The following is a 21,499-nucleotide window of genomic DNA, read 5'->3' as shown; positions in this document are numbered from 1 at the left end:
ACCAATGTGATGCTTATGGGGCAAATGATTCCTTATGTTTTTCTTTGAAGGCGTGATGGAGAAAAAAATACGCTCAAATAGTGCCACATGCTGCCTACATAAGGAACCTACAATACAACACCTGAGAGCAGAACTAGGTCTGTATTGCCGCCTCTGAATTTAACTAGAGTGTTCTCACTCACTGACAGCAAAAACATATGTTGAAAATGGTGAGGAATTAAAAACACAAAGGGGCAGATTTACTAAGACTGGCGTTTCATGTGCCAGTCTTAGCCATCTTTGTTGCAGTAAGCTGCAGCAGATTACTTAAGAGGCGCACGCTTCTTAATAAATCTGTTGCATTTTCCAGCTAGCCATGATCGCAACCGTGCGCAGGGCCGGCCTTAGGATAGATGGCGTCCCGTGCGAAATGATCTTTCGGCGGCCCATCCCATCATTAAAAAATGCCCCATAAAAAAGTATAACGAACCCCCACAGTATAATGCCTTATATAGTGCTCCCACACAGTATAATGCCCCTTTAGTGCTCAACACACAGTATAATGCCCATTTAGTGCCCCCATACAGTATAATAATAATAATAATAATATCTAATAATATAATATATTATAACCCCTTCAAGGACACAGTATTTTGTCATCTAATTGTGCCCACACAGTATATTGCAGCCTGTAGTGCCCCTACACAGTATAATGTGTGGCCTCCACACAGTATAATGCCCCCTCCCCTAGCTGCCACACACAGCCCCCCTTGTAGATTGTACCCCTCTGTAGATTAAGCCATACAGCCTCCCTGTAGATAGTGCCATTCAGTCCCCCACCTCTCCCTTGTAGACAGTGCCATACAGCCCCCACCTCCCTCTTGTACACAGTGACCCACACCTCTCCCTTGTAGACATTGTCATACAGCCCCCATCTCTCCCTTGTAGATAGTGCCATACAGCCCCCACCTCCCCCTTTTAGACAGTGCCATACAGCCCCACCTACCCCTTGTAGACAGTGCCATATAGCCCCCACATCCCCATTGTAGACAGTGCCTTACAGCCCCCCACCTCCCTCTTGTACACAGTGCCACCCACTTCCTCCTTGTAGGCAGTGCCATACAGCCCCATCCTCCTTGTAGACAGTGCCTTACAGCCCCCACCTCCCTCTTGTACACAGTGCCCCCACCTCCCTCTTGTAGACATTGTCATAAAGCCCCATCTCCCCATGTAGACAGTGCCATACAGCCCCCCACCTCCCCCTTGTAGACAGCGCCATACAGTCCCCACCTCCCTCTTGTAGACAGTGCCCCTCAAACAAAAATTGTACTCACCTAGGCCCCATTCCCATGAAGAACAGAGCTGCTCCACAATGCCGACGAAGGGATCCTTGCGTAGGCTGGCGTGATCCAGTGCCCTGTGGCCTAGTACAGAGTTTACCAACCTTTTCGGACTCAAGGCACCCTTGGAAAAATAAAAATCCTTATGACACCCCTACCAAAAATTGTTTAGAGAAAGGCAGAATTTTGAATTGACAGCGTTTTGTGAGCGTTGAAGCTAATGCAAAAGGCGCAGGCAAAAAAAGCACTCCGCAGGTATTTTCTGCCTCCTATTAATTTCATCTGGAGGTCAAAGGTGGAAACCACTTGAAGACCATCAGCCCGCCACTCACAGTAAAATGACCATCAGCCCCCCACTCAGAGTAAAATGACCATCAGCCCGCCATTCACAGATGCCCCCTGTAGATAGTGCCACACAGCCCCCTGTAGATAGTGCCACACAGCCCCCTGTAGATAGTGCCCCACAGCCCCTTGTAGGTAGTGCCACAAAGCCCCTTGCAGGTAGTGCCACAAAGCCCCTTGCAGGTAGTGCCACACAGCCTGCTTGTAGGTAGTGCCACACAGCCCCCTTGTACGTACTGCCACACAGCCCCCTTTTAGGTAGTGCTACTCAGCCCCCTTATAAGTAGTGCCAGACAGCCCCCTTGCAGATAGCACCCACCACCCTTCCTGTAGATAGCGTCACTGTAGCTCCCTGAAGGAGCGGAATCCCCCTGTGGCCGGGGATTCTGCTCCTGGAAGAAGTGCTTGATGTCTCTGTCCATATATGGACAGTGACATCAGGGGCAAATCCAGAAGCTGAATCCCCTGTCCAAAGCGTTGCTAGCATGGTGGCCGGTGATTCAGCTCCTGGAGAAGCGCCTGACATCACTGTCCATAAATGGAAAAAGATGTCAGGGGCTTCTCCTGGAGTGTAATCCCTGGTCACAGCGTCGGCACTGCTGTGGACGGGGATTCCACTTCAGGAATTGCCCCTAATGTCACTGTCCATATATGGACAGAGACATCAAGCGCTCCAGCCACAGGGGGATTCTCCTCCTTCAGGGAGATACAGTGGCGCAATGTACAGAAAGCAGTGGATGGAGGGTGCCATCTACGGAGGTGGGGGGTGCTATCTACAAGGGGGCTGCAAAAAAATCTCCTCCTCACGTGCACTGTGAGGAGGAGAGAAAGCACGTTCGTGGCAGTGGATCAGATGAGTTTCGCGGTAGCCCGGGTTACGAACCACTGGCCTAGTAGATAGCAGAGCAGGGAGGTACCTCCCTGCTCTGCTGTAGTGTTCAATAGTATCTGCGTCCTAAATATACTATTGAATGTGGCGTCGCTGCCGCTATAGCAGCCACAGCAGCTGCTAGCAGTGCCACCGGCCATGGGAGGGCCATCCCTGTGGGCAGCTCGGGCACCCTCATGCCCCGTGCCACCCCTAGCAGCCGTTATGGCTGCTACAGCGGTAGCGACGCCACTAAGAGAAGCGCCCGGGTGGAAAGGCAGCTGCTGAGTTGCCGGGCCCGAGCGCTTCTGAAACACAAGCAGGGGAAGTGAGCCAGCGCAGCGCCCCCTTCCACGTGCTGGAGTAATGCGCCCTGTGCAATGGCACATGTCGCACACCCCTAAGGCTGGCCCTGACCGTGCTCGATAATTGTGGCGCAACGACTGCACCCGTGCGCCATCCATTCCCACCACCCAATTGGACAGCGCTGCCCATGCAAGATCCTGACACCGAGCAGCAACAGGCCTTATTTGCAACGCAGCGCTCAAAGTCAGCTCTGCTCTGTCAAATACTGTTGCCTGGTGTCCGTCCTTTGTATGAACGGCGTCATGCTGAGGGGACCCGAAGGGGAGAAGAGGAGCAGTGATTTGAACATTAATTAATTAATTAATTAATTAATTAAATTAATTAATTGTCCAAATCAATGGGAGTTGGGGGGTAATCTGATTGAGGGGGCAAGGTATGGGGCCCAAGTGGACCTCTAATTTGCTACGCCCCACAGAGTAAAATCTACGCCAGCTGTCATAGAGTTATAATTTACGCCGGTTTTCTGGTGTAAATAATAATAAATTTTGTCGCTTCTGTGGCCGCGCCCATTTTTAGAAGCCACATCCCCTTTCCACAAAATGGCAACGGCATCATAAAAAAGACTATTTGCACAGCAAATTAAAACTTTTAGGCCCTCTTGCGACTTTTCTATAGCCAGAAAACTGGCGTAAAAAGGTTGATAAATTCCCCTCAAATTATATTCGAAAGTCGCATGACTTTTCATTTATAGAGTGACATATTTTATACTTACAGGGCTTTTCCCACAAAACACATGTATCTCCTATCCACAGGATAGGGGATACATGTATGATTACTGGGGGTACGCCCGCTGGGACCCCCAGAGATGAGAAGGACGGGGGCCTGAATGTCCCCCGAAGTGCTCCATGAGAATGGAGTGATGGTGCCCATGCTCGACCAACGCTCTATTAATTTCTATGGAGCTGCCGGAGACCGCATCCCTACTGTGGAGAGGGGATACATGTGTTTTGTGGGAAAACCCCTTTAATCTAATCTGAAGAACTAATCATATATCAGTATCAAATAATCACTTATTCAAAGTACTATTTAAAGGGAACCTGTCACCAGCATTTCACCTATTAAACCAGCAATACCTGGTGGGAGTGGGTGAAGAATCATTTTTATGTAACCTATAATTATCTTCTTTGTTCTGGCGCCGTATGCTAATGAGCTTAAAGAGTCATATCTTCACTCAAAAAGATTCATATCTTTATTCCTCAAGCCTTTCCGAGTTAACCCTGCCTCCTTACTTTTGATTGACAGCTCCTCACCTCCCCCGAGCATATGCGAAGTCCCACGCTTACGCATCGGTGTCCTGTCTGGTGCGTGCGCACAACGGGAAGCCAAAGCGGCGCATGCGCAGTAACTAGATTTGAGGGTCGGAGGAGGGAAGGAAAGGCATCAGACCATACATGACGGGCGCATGCGCGCTATCTCAGACAAGATTACAGCATTTAGGGCAGGCCATTTTTCGGCAGTGGGCGGGCATAAGAAGAGGAGCAAACGAGACATACCATAAAAGGCAGACCATTTTTGCAGACCATTATTTACAGTCGGAGGGGGAGTTTAGGAGAGGGGATAACGGCAATAAACTTTAGACAGCAGCGGCCAGCAAGGAGTGAGTAGAGCTCAAAAGGTGAAATGCTGGTGACAGGTTCCCTTTAAATCATCCGGTCATCTGCTGAATAGGCTTGTGACAACTACTTTTCTAAACAAAAATGTGTTCAGAGCAGTTGTCACTTACCATGCCCCTCAGGCCTGCCCAATATCTCCCATTGGTAGAGATAAAGGTCCGACAGGCTGCTTTTAAACCTGTGATTCGCTATTGCCCCCGAAATAAGCGGTACCAGAGATTTTGAGATTTTGAATGTGATTGTTCATGGGCGTGTTGGAGATCATAACTATTACATGTCTATGGCCGACAATAATGCCACAACTTCTAACTCAACAGAACGTCGGCAAGAATAAAAGTGTCACATACAATATAGAATTTACATGTAAAACCTACAACAGCATAAAATGACACATAAAATATTGCCTTTTTGAACACAAAACATGTTCTTATCCTCGAGGGAGAGGCTACAATAAACTGAGGCAAAAGTTGGCTGGCAATTCCAAGCATCTGTATCCTGCCTGAACTTACATATCGCTGAACATTGCCTTCTGTCACACCTGCCTGAGCAGACATGGGCATATGACATTTACAAAAAAAAATTATATATATATATCTTCTAGCACGTATCATCAAGAAAAACATCATTGTTTTCAAGCCCTCTTATCTTGGTTCTCCCAAATATCCTGTTTCTTAGAGTAACACAGGCCAGCACCAATAGGACTCTCTTCCTGTCATTGCCTGACTTCATTTCCCGGAGCTCGCACAATCTCATCCGCTCCAAACAACACCATCAAAAATTCTACTTTCTGGTCAGAGAGAAGCTAAAAAAATTATTTTACTTTTAATATAGAATCAATAAAACTGATCAGCAGGATGGCAAGTACGATCAAGGTGAGACAAATCTGCTCTACTGCTTTGGTTCACAAATTTTTGGTTTATTACTTTTTCGTTTTGCTTTTTTTTATCAAGAGAGATAAGTTTGGGTTGGGCAAGAAACACCCCCACTGCCACAATAGAGCAACAAGATTTCCTTTGCAACGCTTAGTAAATTTCCTTTTTCCTATTTCTACCATCCGCAAGCTTTAAAAACTTGAATCTCGGCAAAAAAAAATTATTTACTGTTATTTTTTATTTCATGATTCAGGCTGGGGATCCTGTAGCCTATTCGTTTAGTTGACTTTGACATTTTTGGGGTTTTTTTGGCTTTAAAATTTAGCACCATCTTTTTCATTCTACCTACAGTATTAGAGGTTTTTGCGGTTAATTGGACTACAATTTTGGATTTTCTTGGTTTTTTATTACGGAGGTCGTCAAGAAAAATAGCCATTTATCTAAAATTTTTATATTTTGTTTTTTTCAATGTAATTAGTTTTTATTAATATTTGGTATTGTGGGGTGAATCATTTTTAAGCGTAGTACCTTGAACTATATACTAATGCTATACACTATATATACTATACTGGTAGGTAAAAATGCTAAATACTGAATCTGAGAATTATAATATGTTGTGAATGCTTAAAATGTTTAGTAATTTAATTAATAATGTTATAATATTATATATAGTATATATTTATCTATTTTTTTAAATATTTTTTAATAATTTTTTTTATTTTTTTTAATTTTTTATAATTTTTTACTTTTTCTTTACTTATAAAATGTAGTCTTAGTTTTAGTTCTATTATTACATATATTTTTATATATATTTTAATTCCACAATTTAACAAAGAAAATTTGTTGAGTTGCACACCCAGTTTGGTCATATAGTAAATTTCAAAAAAAAATTTCATGTGTTGAAAGTGATGCCTAAAATGTTGTTCATATAGCTGCTGGGGACATGCAGTATGGATTCTCAGGAACAATAAAGCCAGGGAGCTTTATATTGATATCACTTCTCTGTGCCTGGCCTGGCTTGATAAGGGGAACATTGTTTTGTTAACAGGGGACTGGAAAATGAGCCATCTATAGTGAAAAAGGGAACATTGCAAAGGTCACAAACGAATATTTAGAAATAGCCATAAAGTAGTAACATTTTTAAAATGTGCAAAAAAAATTGTCGATAAATTACATTAAATCAAAAAATTTAATTACATTAAATATTAAAAAATTTCTGCCTTTTTCCAGTTTTATAGAATTCAAAATCCTTTGGTTAAATTTGAGAAATAAGTTGGGTAATGTCACTGGATTTTCGTTCTGAATTATACAAAATTTATTATTTGTAGTTATTTTGCTTCTCAATATTATTATTATTATTATTATTATTATTATTATTATTATTGTTATTAGCATTTTTTAATTTTTAGAAAATATTACATTTTGAAATGTTATAAACTTTTTGAACTTTAAAAGTAGAACAAATGAAAAAGGAAACAAAATACAATTGTTTAATGCATATACATAACCTGCAGAATGGTAACAAAATATTGGAATTTCTAAAATTATTAATATACTTGTCTTTTATGTTTTCTACCAAAAATATTAATTAGTCCTCAGGGCTAACACAGGTTATTTTAAATATACATTTTTTTGGCCATTTAACACTGCAATGGCCAGATTAGTTTTAGGTTTTGGGCAGTTTTTGGTATTTCCCAATTTTTTTTATTCTTATTATTGTATTTAGCGGCGTTTTATGAAGATTTTTTTTTTTTTACAGGAAGAAAGATTCACTATATGGAAACACAAAATACCTGAAAGTTTTTTCCTTTATAATTTCCTTCCCCTATGAACCCCTCCTGGCTTGGGCTAAAAATAAAAAACGACATCAGAAACTGTGATGTATGATAAGATTCCAAGTTCATACAGTTTTTGCTATTATTTCCTATTTTTGCAAAACATTACAGCAAAATATATTATTGTAATTTTTAAAAAAAACAACACCAATTGTGTTAAAAGAGCAAAAAAAAAAAAAAAAAGGAGTACAAGACCCTAAGGGGTGCAGATATCTATAGGAATTTGTGTGGCAAGTTCCAAAGAATATTGCCAAATGCTGACATCAAAAAATTGTGACTCAAATAATAGGTTGACAATGCCCTTAGTACATATGTGATGGTATTTATAATAGGTGAGGTATATATGGTAGGGCAGAATATCTAACTGGGTTGTTTTTTTGGGTTTTTTTTTTTTGGGGGGGGGGGGGTTACAACATTTCTAATCCTCTTTAAATATTCCACTAACTTGGTTCCTTAAGAAACATAGCTACCTAGCTCTCTCCAGAGGTGTTACTGGACCCAATGCAAAGTATAACAGGGCCCCCACCTACCAAGTGCCATTTGTAATACTATTATGTGGCAGACGGGTCTTTGAACCCCCTCAGGCACCTGAGCCCAGGGGCGACTGCTACCTCTGCACCCCCCATAGCTACACTCCTTGCTATCAAAGTCCTCCATTTTGTCTCATTTTGTAAAGTAATGTGACTTAAGCAAAGAAAATTATACAGAACCCCGGTCATGTGATCATATTATTAAGTGAGGGGCTGTTATATGGAAATTTAATAACATTTTGTAACACCATTGTCAGCTTTCCATTTATTTCAATTTCCAACTACTCCCAGTATATTATTGTACGGCTTACGTTGATATTATAGTTATTATTTGTATTATTATTAATAATTTGCCTTTTTTTATGTATGTATCTACTTAAAGGAACAATACAGAAAAACAAATACACTTTGCTATACCTAGTCCAGAGCCTGAAAGGTCGGTGCCGATGATGTGTATGCCATAGAGTACCATGGAAGTAGACTATGCGGTGAGAGGGGGCCCAGCCCTTGTTGGTCCTGTTCTGTTTGCTCCTTGGGGGTCAAGATCCTGTGCAAAACTGCACTGTTAGCAAACAATGGGGTGGGGAAACGTCTCAAGGGTCATAAAAAGAATGTAGCGGGGGCAAAAAACACCAGACACTTCTGACCTGAATGGCAAAACTCTACAGAATAATGGGGGGCCTTTTTTTGGAATTTCCTTTCGGGCCCATTCTCTTCTATATATCCCAATCTCTGTGTAACTCCGTCCCCCTAAAACAGTGTGGATTAGTCACTATGTCTGGTTAAATAGTAAAGGGGGCTTTGTTTTGATATTCTAACCCCCAGGACCAGCACCTTCCAAACATTGATAGCCTATCTTAAGGATAGGACATCAATATTTTAGTTCTGGAAGACCCCTTTAAATGGTAGAAACCAAAATCCCATTATCCAATTAAATCTAAGTCCTCAAGTTGTCCTATCTTGTATAAATAAAATATAAATGAAGTATTAATTGGTGTAATGGTGTAATGAGGTTTAAGTGCTACAGAATGGCGCAAGAGGCTCTAAGTTACCACATGTGGCCCTATGGGGCCCCAAGATGTGGGAGAAATTACATCTTTCCTCAATACCAGATTATTAAGGAACCCTTTTGTTATCATCGGTAATTAATGATACAATGAGGAAGGATCCACCACATCCTCTTTTATACCTTATTCACCTCTTGTATTGTTCTTCGGCCTCTCATGTCTCAAGGGAGTGGAGAAATATTGCGCAGTGCAAACTGCCTTGTTTTCTGTTGAGCAGATGGCGTCTTCCTAAAGTGCTAACTCATATGTCCCTGTGACATGTTCAGGTTTGTGGTCGTTCCGCAGCTTTGTAGTGTTTCATCTGAGGGACTGAGGGCAATTATTGTGAGCGTTGTAACTGACTCACAGACCTCTAACCACAGTGAAATGCAAGAAGTAGCTGGAGGAATGTCTAAAATGCAAACAATCCCCACAATAACCGCATGAGGCTACTAGAAAAATACTAATATTCTTCATTAAATTAAAATTCTAGCTTTAAAAGGGTTGTCTACTTTGGAGAATTCCTTTTTGTTAGAAGATTCCCCAAAAAATAAGCCTATTACAGAGTGCCCTGATGCTGAGACCCTTAGTGATCAGCTGTAATCTTTAGGGAAACCCAGCAGCCAGTGTTTAATTTCCCTGCAGCGCCTCCACAGGGGAAATGATGCATTACATGGTGTACATTGAAATCATTGGGCTACCCGTGCAGTTCACGGACGTGTCAGGTCCTCCAGAGTGAGAGACAGTCTTTGGAGATGCTCTCTTCCCTGGGTTATTGATGGAAGTCCTGAACAAGGGTCCCACTATTAACAGAATGCCCTAAGTATTTCAAAATGGGTTTTCTAAACCAGACACTCGCTTTAATTACTGTAATTAGTCATGTCATGTCGATGCGACTCTAGCAACTCCCATAATGGAGACACCGGGGCAGTCATTAATGTATAATTGTGGGGATATAACCCCCCTGGCTCCCACATGATCAGCAGGGCCATAGCCCTTCAACTGCAGTGCCGAGGCACAATGACGTTCATAAAAGTGTGCCGCATACTGCAACGCAACCCAGTTGAGTGGGGGGGAGCTGCATTACCTTTCACAATCAGACTCATGACTGGATGACACTGTAGTGGAGGGGCCATGGCACTGCCCTTTCATTCTGCTGATGCTGGTGTGGGCCCTAAGGATAAGCCATCAGTTGGAAAACCCCTTCAATGTTGTCAAACTCCCTTAGGTCTAATTTATTGGAATCTTAAATACATCATCATCAGTGCACCATTTACTTCAACGGCTTCATAGTGTTTATGGGCAATGCAGCATCATTGACGTCTACGGCATTCCCAAAGAAGCTCAGTGTTGGATATTCCAAGCTTTGAAAGGGTTTATGTGCATTACTGAGAGCCACAGCCCATTAGTTCTGGGAATTTGTTGGGGTCCCAGCTCACAGACTCTCAAAAATGCTCTTTTTTAACTTATTGCAGGGACAAGTTGGAAGATACGATATATAAAATATTAGTATAAAAGATAGTTATAAGCTGTGTAATACAACGTGCCCTATAGTGGCCCCTGCAGGGAAAATGTGCGGATGCCTGTATCCCCCCCCCCCCCCAGCTGATCAGAGGGCACTTCCAAGGCTGTTTGCTTTTGAAAAGGAGTTGTCTGGTTAAGACAATCCTATGATATTCTTACGACCTTAAGTCAATTGTTTTTCTGTCTCCTTCAAATCCATGGCCTGGCAAATTCTCCTATATGGGTGGGTAACTATAGTACTATTTAGTAAAAAAAATACATCTTCTTTGTTATGATATACCGTCATTAGCTTTCCTGTTGTTTTCACTTATTTTTTCAGGTTTTTGCTCCTTGGAAACTGTCAGCAAGTAGGCTAGCCACTGTCGACAGTGCTAATAATTTTAATTTTTTCTAAGTAACTGAGAGGGGTTGTTCACACACGGACAACTGTTGACCTATCCACAGGGTAGGTCATCAGTATATGATCCATGGAGGTCCGACACCGGGACCCCGCACCAATCAGCTGTCGGATGTCCATGCCTTAAACTGATGGCTCTGGTCACAGAATAGCGGCTGAGCCGCAGTACTATTCAAGTGAATAGGAGCAGAGTTACTGTTCTGAAGCACGGCCGCTATGCAGTAGTAGGAGACATCTGCTTCCGGCTCCGACTACTGCATACCCTTCATAACATCCGGCGCTGGAGACAGCCAGAGAAGCTGATCGGTGCAGGGTCCGTGTGGCGGACCCCCACCGATCATATACTGATGACCTATCCTGTGGATTCATTGGGCAGTTTAATCCAGATTTGGGCGTACCCGGCTCCCAAAAAGTTGCAAACAGTAAAATGCAAGAATATTTGTATTGAAATATTCTTGTCGCTACACAAATTTGGAAAGTGATGAGAAAATTTTGTTGAGAATCTAGATTAGATTATATGACTGTCAGATAGTTTAATATAATAGGCCGCTGTCTTAACTATGCAACATATTTATTAACCATTTGCGCCAGGTTCATTCGTTTTTCAAAAGGAATGGCCCACCTGGTTAAACTGAGGTATGGAGTCTAAAGAGTCTGCCTCTTCATCAGCCTAAACCCCTGCAAGGAGGTATGGACTTTCCCGGTGAGATTTCTAGTTTACAATCCTCAGAGTAGTCACTGAGTGGTGCTAACGACATCAGGGGAAATACCAAAGGCGAAGTCAGGAAATGTCTCAACTTTTTTTTTTTTTTAATTGGGGCGCAATTTTGAGAATAATCAGGGACCAGGTGGAGTGTTTGATTTAAAAAAAAAAAAAAGCCTGTATATGTAGGCAATTGATGCTACCTAGCTTTCTTAGAGTCCTGAATGGCAAACTGAATAGTTATGCAACAATACATCCCCTGCTCCTGTATTACTGAATAATTGTTTATATTTACTAGTTATAGGCATCCTTATTTGTTAGAACCCTTTTAGACCCTCAGCGAGCAGCTGTAATCTGTGAAAGAACTCAGCAGCAACTGTTCAGTTCCCCTGCAGTGCCACTACAGGACAAATTAGGTATTACACAGGTCCCATTAAAATGTGCGGATGGACTTGGTCCTCCAGACTAAGAGACGATCTATTTAACCACTCTTCTGATCAGGATCCTAAATGGGAGATCCATACTGTATTGACTCTGAATTTAATAATAGGGTATTCGAAAATGGGTTCTGTAATCCAGACAACCCTTTTAGCACTGTGTTTGCATATTTTCGAGCCTGATCACACCAACCTGCTACTGCAGCATAAAATCCAATGATAAAAGGTCTGTAGACAGATATTTCCTCTGTCAATTTCCCATACAGATTACTGGCCAAATCAAGGAGGACTAATACAGGAAACATTTCCAGTTTCCTGTCTAATAGAATTCTGTGCTCTGCCTTTAACAAAGGTGATCAAGCTTCATTGTACTGTTCTAAAAAGTACCGTATACCCCATGGAGGCTCCACTATGACCTCACTTTTCCATTTTGTAATAAATACATAATATATTGAATAAAAAATAGATTTCTCTTATAAAAACCAAAAGCAAAAAAAAATTAAAAAACCGATTAAAATGACCAGTAAATATAAATCCTTGAGTTGTCCTCTTTTGTCTTCTGCCAGTCATATCAGGTTTTCACAGTTGTAGTTAGGCAGTGACATAACTAGAGTCCTATGGGCCCCGGCGCAAATTTTGCCCTGCCCTCTCCTACCCCACACAGTGAATATAGTACAATTACATCTAGTGACTCACAGGGGACGTCTTCTGTGATTGCAGTCCTTTACTTTCCCTCTTCTTAATTTAGGTCAGATCGTTATGACGACTTCTCCCGATTAGTCTATGCAGAATTTACAGACATCTTTGGCTTCTGGATTTTCGTTACAACAGACTCAAGCCTGGTGGACAAAGTCCACACTAGAACAGTATCTGTCTTTGAATCTAATAACTAGAGGTTTGAGAATACCGCTGTTCCCAAGCTATGAACTCAGCAAACCAGAATTAAAAACTAGGTGGGAGGAAGCCCTGACAATCTGCTCTAGAACTTTGATGACAATTCTGGTGGAAGATGAATCCATTCTGCTAGAAAAAATAGAACCCCAACTCAATAAAACAATAGAAGCCCTTGAAACTCACAAACATAATAAAGAATTTGAGGATAAATTTGACAAAGTCCTGGTCCAAATTGATAAAATTGAAATTAAAATAAAAGAAAAAAAGAGAAGGAAATTCTTACGTGACCAGCGTGACTATAAGTCCAATTCAGTATACATCTGGGGTAATAGATCACAGAGGGCAGCTGATAAAAATTATCAAAAGAGCACTAAACCAGGATTCTCTCGCTACAACCAAGATAATAGCGAATCTGAAGTTTCAGACTCTTCGGAATTAGAGGGGGAATCAGAAAGAACTAAAAGCAGTACCTCCAAGGGTCATTCTAACTCAGAGACACTACAAGAACAAACTTTTTTACGGGACAGATTACGCTGGGGATACAGGGGACAACAGAGAGACAGAGGAGGTCCCCCCAGGGGCAGGAGAAGAAGATAAATATACACACTGGTGAACACAACACAATGCAAATAATTAACCTATCACAACATGTGCTTACGAAAGCACAAACGAATATCCTTAAAAGAGGTTATAATTTTTGCATAACACCTAGACTCAACAAGTTTGAGGTTATAAAAGACTTACATCTATTTGGTCGGAAATTAATATATAAAAAAATCTTTAGTCAAAGAGATAGGGAAATGGACCCCTTCAAAAGGAGCCTTAATGCACTAGAGATTGCCACCTTGAGGAACTTAGAAGAATTAGCTATAGAAGGCCAGTTTGTGAGTGAAGAAATAAACTTGGAAATCGCAACAACTGAGTTAGAGGAAACCAATACCCTAAATCCGAGATTGAAATTAAAATCTAAGAAAATGCCTCCTCTGGACACATGTCCACAAGTTAAAATTTTCGTGGAATTAGTCACCAAAGATCTTTTAAAAATTAGTGAAAATCCAGGACAAAATAACATCACACGAGACGAATATAAGGCTCTTGAAGAATTTAAGACCTGGACGGATGTAGTTTTCAAACAATCGGACAAAGGTGGAAATGTGGTCATCTGGCCCAAGGATCTTTACATAAGGGAAGCCAAAAAACAGCTCAATAATAAAGACTGCTACAAACCCCTATGGGGGGATCCCACCATTCAATTCCTACGGGAATACGAGAAACTTATCAAGTCAGGGGTAGAAGATAGGGCCATTTCTGAAGGTGAGGCTAAATTTCTCTCAGTGGGACATCCTAAGGTGGCAACCTTTTATATGCTACCAAAAATTCACAAAAATGCGGAACACCCACCAGGTAGACCAATTGTATCTGGCCAAGGATGTCTTACTGAGAGATGTAGCCAATGGCTCGATCAAGAACTAAGAGATTTTGTATATAGACTACCCTCCTACACCAGGGATACGATGCAAATACTCCAAGAGCTAAACAATGCTAACTTGGAGGAGGGAGAAATTCTCGTGACCCTGGATGTAGAGAGTCTTTATACAAATATCAGACATGATTTGGGCTGTGAAGCAGTGGATTTCTTCTTGGGACGAGAAGAAAATTATAACCCTAACAGGAGGATCTTTGCCAACAATATTCTAAGATTTATTCTAGGCAGGAATTATTTTGTGTTTGACTCCCGCTTCTTCCTACAAATCCAAGGAACGGCGATGGGGACAACTTGTGCACCTACTTTTGCCAATCTGTTCCTTGGATGGTGGGAAGAAGAAGTTGTTTTTGGGGAACCACTCCAGAGGTACACAGACAAAATTACAACATGGCGAAGATATATCGACGATATCGTGTTCATCTGGAGTGGTACAGAGGGGGAACTACAAAACTTCATGAAGGCACTGAATAACAACGACCTGAACTTGAAGTTAACCCTCAACTACAGCAGGCAGGAGGTCACATTCCTAGATATTAAAATTGGCATTGATCCTAATCGGGACATCGTCACGAACTTATATCGGAAAGAGACAGCTACCAACAGCCTGCTTGATGCAAATAGTGCTCACCTCAAAAGGACAATCAGAGGGGTCCCCAAAGGAGAATTCCTTAGATTAAGGAGAAACTGCTCGACTTTTGAAAATTTCAAGAAAGGAGCGGCAGATTTGAAAAAAAGATTAAAAGACAGACATTACTCTGGACATCAGATAAAACAGGCATATAATATGGCACTTAGAACAGACAGGGACACATTGTTAGTTCCAAAGGCAAAGTCGAAAAGTGACAATAAAGTAAGGTTTATCACCACGTTGCACAACAAATGGCAGGATATGCACAACATTATGGCAAAACATTGGCAGATTTTACTATTGGATGAAGACCTTAAACAATGTCTAGGTACAACAATCTCCTCAGGTTACAGAAAAAGCAATACTATAGAACAACACATTGTCAAAAGCCATTTTTCGAGGGATTGTATAAAAAAGAAACAACAAAAGTACCCAGGTTTCTACCCATGCGGCCTATGCACAGCCTGTCAAATCCTCATAAAAAAGCAGGGTTTTAGGAATGAAAAAGGAGTTTACTACAAAATTCAGGAGCATATCACTTGTGCCACCAAGGGGGTGATATATGTCCTAAGATGCACGTGTAACCTACATTATGTGGGAAAAACCAAGAGAGACCTTAAATCTAGAATAAGGGAACATATTGGTAACATTAGAAATTATGATAAAGTGGAAATGGAGACAAAAAAACAAAATAAACAGTTTCAACCAACACCAGTGGCCAGACACTTCAAACACAGCCACAATCTCAATTTTAGAGAACTATCAGGCTGGGCCATATGTCACCTCACCACTGGCATCAGAGGTGGGGATGTGGACTCTCTGTTGTTAAAAGAAGAGAGTAAGTGGATTTTCAATATGAACTCTGTGAGCCCACATGGTTTAAATGAATCCTTCAACTTTGGCTGCTTCCTTTAAATAAGTGATACTTCCATTTCATCCTTTCTATACAAAATACACACAAATAAATAACAATTTCCCAATAAGCCAATCTGGAATATGTGTTATTGCATGTAGTCTCAAGCCAATCATATATTACAATAAGTCCAATATAATACCAGATCAACAACAACAGGAGATCTAGGTATATAGTGTGTAATAAAATGTCATAACTTTTAGGAATATCCACTAAAAGGGTACATGGGAAACTAGTCTCAGGAAATAAAGAATATTAATGAGACACTAGTCATGGGATTGATATACTGTGTTATTATTGTTCACAGGGTTTCTATTTAAATATGGTATAAGGAATTTAAGACTTTAAGGGTTAGCAATCACTAAAAACGATAAATACATAAAAATTATTCAAAACCCTAAAAAATCCTTTTAAAAAAATATTTAAAATAATTAATAAATAATAAAAAATAAAAAATAAAGATTAATATTAAAAAAATTATATAAATACCGAATATACAAATAAATAAACAAAAAATTAAAAAATTAAAAATCTTGTAGGTCCAACAATACAAAAAGTAAAGACAATATTATTTCAGAAGTATATCATTATTATTTTGAAGTTATCCAATAACATATAGTTTATGATGTGATACCCTTCATCATAACATGTCCGAATTTTTTGGGTAGACAAATAAATGCTAAAGAAATTAATCAATCCATTAAACACCGCTGAGATGAATCTTGTATGAAGCGAGGTTGCTTTGTAACTATCGATGGGAATTTAATCACTGTTCCCTTCACAATAGAAACAATGTAACAAATCACCTTGTAACTGATTGGCTATACTCAATGTCAATCAAATTCTGGGCTTTAAATAGCTTCAGAAACAAAACGCTCCCGCCCCCGGAAGAAGCTGACTTTGATCAGTGAAACGCGCGTCGGGACCATACCGACCCTGACAATAGGGAAAGATTTTCGACTTTAGAGGGCAAGATTAGTAAATTGAAAAATTTTAAAATCTAACCTTACCGCAATCAGCTCGTCCACTGCAATCGGAACGAACGAAGGTAGTGGCAATAGCACCACAGCTGTCAGTTCGCTCTGCACAAAAGGGGAACGAATGAACGTGGTGGCAATACCATCACAGGCTACTGAGCTGCCGTGGCACTGACAGCTTGCACCTTACGGCACTGTGGGGTGCTGAGCTGCGTGAGCTACCGAGGCTCTAACAATCCATATCTTGATTATTTGCTGGCGCAAAACAACCAGCGAACCTCACATTTGAATTTATTTAGTAGTGCTTACAAATTTAACAGAGCCTGTCCACTTGTATGCACTGCTGCCTGAATGAAATACATTAGAGTTTAAGAACTGGCAGCTCATTATGTTAGTGTTCACATTGCTAAAGCGTTGTATATAAAACGCACTAACAAATCAACTACTCACAGGCATAATTTGCAGTCCGTATAATACACCAACTACCCAATTGGAATAAAGATACTGAGCTGCCGTGGCTCTGACAGCTTGCACCTTATAGCATTACGGGGTGTTGAGCTGCGTGAGCTACCAAGGCTCAAACTACCTACATCTTGAGGATTTGCTGGCGATACACAACCAGCGAATCCGACATTTGAATCTACCTAGTAATTGCTTATAAATTTAACAGAGCCTGTCCATTTGTGTGTACTGCTGCATGAATGAAATACTTTAGAATTTAAGAACTGGCAGTTCATTGCGTTAGTGTTCACATTGCCAAACGTTGAATATAAAACGCACGAACCAATTAACCACTCACAGGCATAATCTGCAGTCTGTAGAATGCAACCAGGTAATACCTAGTTGCGTATAAAAACCGAATAAAATCTATTGCGGAGTGCGTATGCAAGGAATTTTACAACTATCAATTATCCCTGCAGCACTACCTCTTCTATTTTTCACCAAGGTGGTAGAAGCATACAACTTTCTACCTTGTTGAATTAGATAAAAGTCGTTACTATACATTGTAATAAACAATATATTACAATGTGGCAATATTAAATAGGGGACATTGCTGAATCTTTCCGCTCTTGTTCTAGTCGGTATCAATATAAATCAATTGAAGGCGACTTTTAACCCCCCACGCTCCCTTTTCTTCTCTCCCCTTTTCCTATCATTTTTACAATTCAATAGGTGGTGTACACCTGAGCATGGAGGGATAATCTACTTTAAATTAAAAATTTTTTATTAAAAAAGTGAAGGTCTTCTCTACCAATTCTCAATTAATTTGTGTCCTGCTTGGATACCTCTTGATCTTCCACCTTGGGTGATTAATGTGAATCTATGGCTACTTACAATATAGTGGATAAAATCAAAGAACGACAAAACAAACAACTATCATCAGTACTTAATTTATTTTCAGCAGAAGATGTACTAACTAATGAAGTGGATAACCCTAATTTAGACATTTCTTCACTCTTGAAACAATTCAAGGACTTAACGTTACAACAGACTCAAGCCTGGTGGACAAAGTCCACACTAGAACAGTATCTGTCTTTGAATCTAATAACTAGAGGTTTGAGAATACCGCTGTTCCCAAGCTATGAACTCAGCAAACCAGAATTAAAAACTAGGTGGGAGGAAGCCCTGACAATCTGCTCTAGAACTTTGATGACAATTCTGGTGGAAGATGAATCCATTCTGCTAGAAAAAATAGAACCCCAACTCAATAAAACAATAGAAGCCCTTGAAACTCACAAACATAATAAAGAATTTGAGGATAAATTTGACAAAGTCCTGGTCCAAATTGATAAAATTGAAATTAAAATAAAAGAAAAAAAGAGAAGGAAATTCTTACGTGACCAGCGTGACTATAAGTCCAATTCAGTATACATCTGGGGTAATAGATCACAGAGGGCAGCTGATAAAAATTATCAAAAGAGCACTAAACCAGGATTCTCTCGCTACAACCAAGATAATAGCGAATCTGAAGTTTCAGACTCTTCGGAATTAGAGGGGGAATCAGAAAGAACTAAAAGCAGTACCTCCAAGGGTCATTCTAACTCAGAGACACTACAAGAACAAACTTTTTTACGGGACAGATTACGCTGGGGATACAGGGGACAACAGAGAGACAGAGGAGGTCCCCCCAGGGGCAGGAGAAGAAGATAAATATACACACTGGTGAACACAACACAATGCAAATAATTAACCTATCACAACATGTGCTTACGAAAGCACAAACGAATATCCTTAAAAGAGGTTATAATTTTTGCATAACACCTAGACTCAACAAGTTTGAGGTTATAAAAGACTTACATCTATTTGGTCGGAAATTAATATATAAAAAAATCTTTAGTCAAAGAGATAGGGAAATGGACCCCTTCAAAAGGAGCCTTAATGCACTAGAGATTGCCACCTTGAGGAACTTAGAAGAATTAGCTATAGAAGGCCAGTTTGTGAGTGAAGAAATAAACTTGGAAATCGCAACAACTGAGTTAGAGGAAACCAATACCCTAAATCCGAGATTGAAATTAAAATCTAAGAAAATGCCTCCTCTGGACACATGTCCACAAGTTAAAATTTTCGTGGAATTAGTCACCAAAGATCTTTTAAAAATTAGTGAAAATCCAGGACAAAATAACATCACACGAGACGAATATAAGGCTCTTGAAGAATTTAAGACCTGGACGGATGTAGTTTTCAAACAATCGGACAAAGGTGGAAATGTGGTCATCTGGCCCAAGGATCTTTACATAAGGGAAGCCAAAAAACAGCTCAATAATAAAGACTGCTACAAACCCCTATGGGGGGATCCCACCATTCAATTCCTACGGGAATACGAGAAACTTATCAAGTCAGGGGTAGAAGATAGGGCCATTTCTGAAGGTGAGGCTAAATTTCTCTCAGTGGGACATCCTAAGGTGGCAACCTTTTATATGCTACCAAAAATTCACAAAAATGCGGAACACCCACCAGGTAGACCAATTGTATCTGGCCAAGGATGTCTTACTGAGAGATGTAGCCAATGGCTCGATCAAGAACTAAGAGATTTTGTATATAGACTACCCTCCTACACCAGGGATACGATGCAAATACTCCAAGAGCTAAACAATGCTAACTTGGAGGAGGGAGAAATTCTCGTGACCCTGGATGTAGAGAGTCTTTATACAAATATCAGACATGATTTGGGCTGTGAAGCAGTGGATTTCTTCTTGGGACGAGAAGAAAATTATAACCCTAACAGGAGGATCTTTGCCAACAAAATTCTAAGATTTATTCTAGGCAGGAATTATTTTGTGTTTGACTCCCGCTTCTTCCTACAAATCCAAGGAACGGCGATGGGGACAACTTGTGCACCTACTTTTGCCAATCTGTTCCTTGGATGGTGGGAAGAAGAAGTTGTTTTTGGGGAACCACTCCAGAGGTACACAGACAAAATTACAACATGGCGAAGATATATCGACGATATCGTGTTCATCTGGAGTGGTACAGAGGGGGAACTACAAAACTTCATGAAGGCACTGAATAACAACGACCTGAACTTGAAGTTAACCCTCAACTACAGCAGGCAGGAGGTCACATTCCTAGATATTAAAATTGGCATTGATCCTAATCGGGACATCGTCACGAACTTATATCGGAAAGAGACAGCTACCAACAGCCTGCTTGATGCAAATAGTGCTCACCTCAAAAGGACAATCAGAGGGGTCCCCAAAGGAGAATTCCTTAGATTAAGGAGAAACTGCTCGACTTTTGAAAATTTCAAGAAAGGAGCGGCAGATTTGAAAAAAAGATTAAAAGACAGACATTACTCTGGACATCAGATAAAACAGGCATATAATATGGCACTTAGAACAGACAGGGACACATTGTTAGTTCCAAAGGCAAAGTCGAAAAGTGACAATAAAGTAAGGTTTATCACCACGTTGCACAACAAATGGCAGGATATGCACAACATTATGGCAAAACATTGGCAGATTTTACTATTGGATGAAGACCTTAAACAATGTCTAGGTACAACAATCTCCTCAGGTTACAGAAAAAGCAATACTATAGAACAACACATTGTCAAAAGCCATTTTTCGAGGGATTGTATAAAAAAGAAACAACAAAAGTACCCAGGTTTCTACCCATGCGGCCTATGCACAGCCTGTCAAATCCTCATAAAAAAGCAGGGTTTTAGGAATGAAAAAGGAGTTTACTACAAAATTCAGGAGCATATCACTTGTGCCACCAAGGGGGTGATATATGTCCTAAGATGCACGTGTAACCTACATTATGTGGGAAAAACCAAGAGAGACCTTAAATCTAGAATAAGGGAACATATTGGTAACATTAGAAATTATGATAAAGTGGAAATGGAGACAAAAAAACAAAATAAACAGTTTCAACCAACACCAGTGGCCAGACACTTCAAACACAGCCACAATCTCAATTTTAGAGAACTATCAGGCTGGGCCATATGTCACCTCACCACTGGCATCAGAGGTGGGGATGTGGACTCTCTGTTGTTAAAAGAAGAGAGTAAGTGGATTTTCAATATGAACTCTGTGAGCCCACATGGTTTAAATGAATCCTTCAACTTTGGCTGCTTCCTTTAAATAAGTGATACTTCCATTTCATCCTTTCTATACAAAATACACACAAATAAATAACAATTTCCCAATAAGCCAATCTGGAATATGTGTTATTGCATGTAGTCTCAAGCCAATCATATATTACAATAAGTCCAATATAATACCAGATCAACAACAACAGGAGATCTAG

General features: G+C 40.5%; 1 protein-coding gene across 1 annotated transcript in view; it reads left to right on the top strand.

Annotated features, from left to right (window-relative positions):
• Window positions 1-5,277: 5,277 nt before the first annotated feature.
• Window positions 5,278-21,499, top strand: part of ERG (ETS transcription factor ERG) — a 103,071-nt gene continuing 86,849 nt past the window's right edge. The window contains exon 1 of the mRNA XM_075854609.1: window positions 5,278-5,380. Coding sequence (XP_075710724.1) covers window positions 5,363-5,380 — 18 coding nt within the window. The 5' untranslated portion in view covers window positions 5,278-5,362. The remainder of the gene's footprint in view (window positions 5,381-21,499) is intronic.

The sequence above is a fragment of the Rhinoderma darwinii genome, chromosome 2 (genome assembly GCF_050947455.1).
Source record: "Rhinoderma darwinii isolate aRhiDar2 chromosome 2, aRhiDar2.hap1, whole genome shotgun sequence".
NCBI lineage: Eukaryota > Metazoa > Chordata > Amphibia > Anura > Rhinodermatidae > Rhinoderma > Rhinoderma darwinii.
This window is presented reverse-complemented; position numbering and strand designations above follow the sequence as displayed.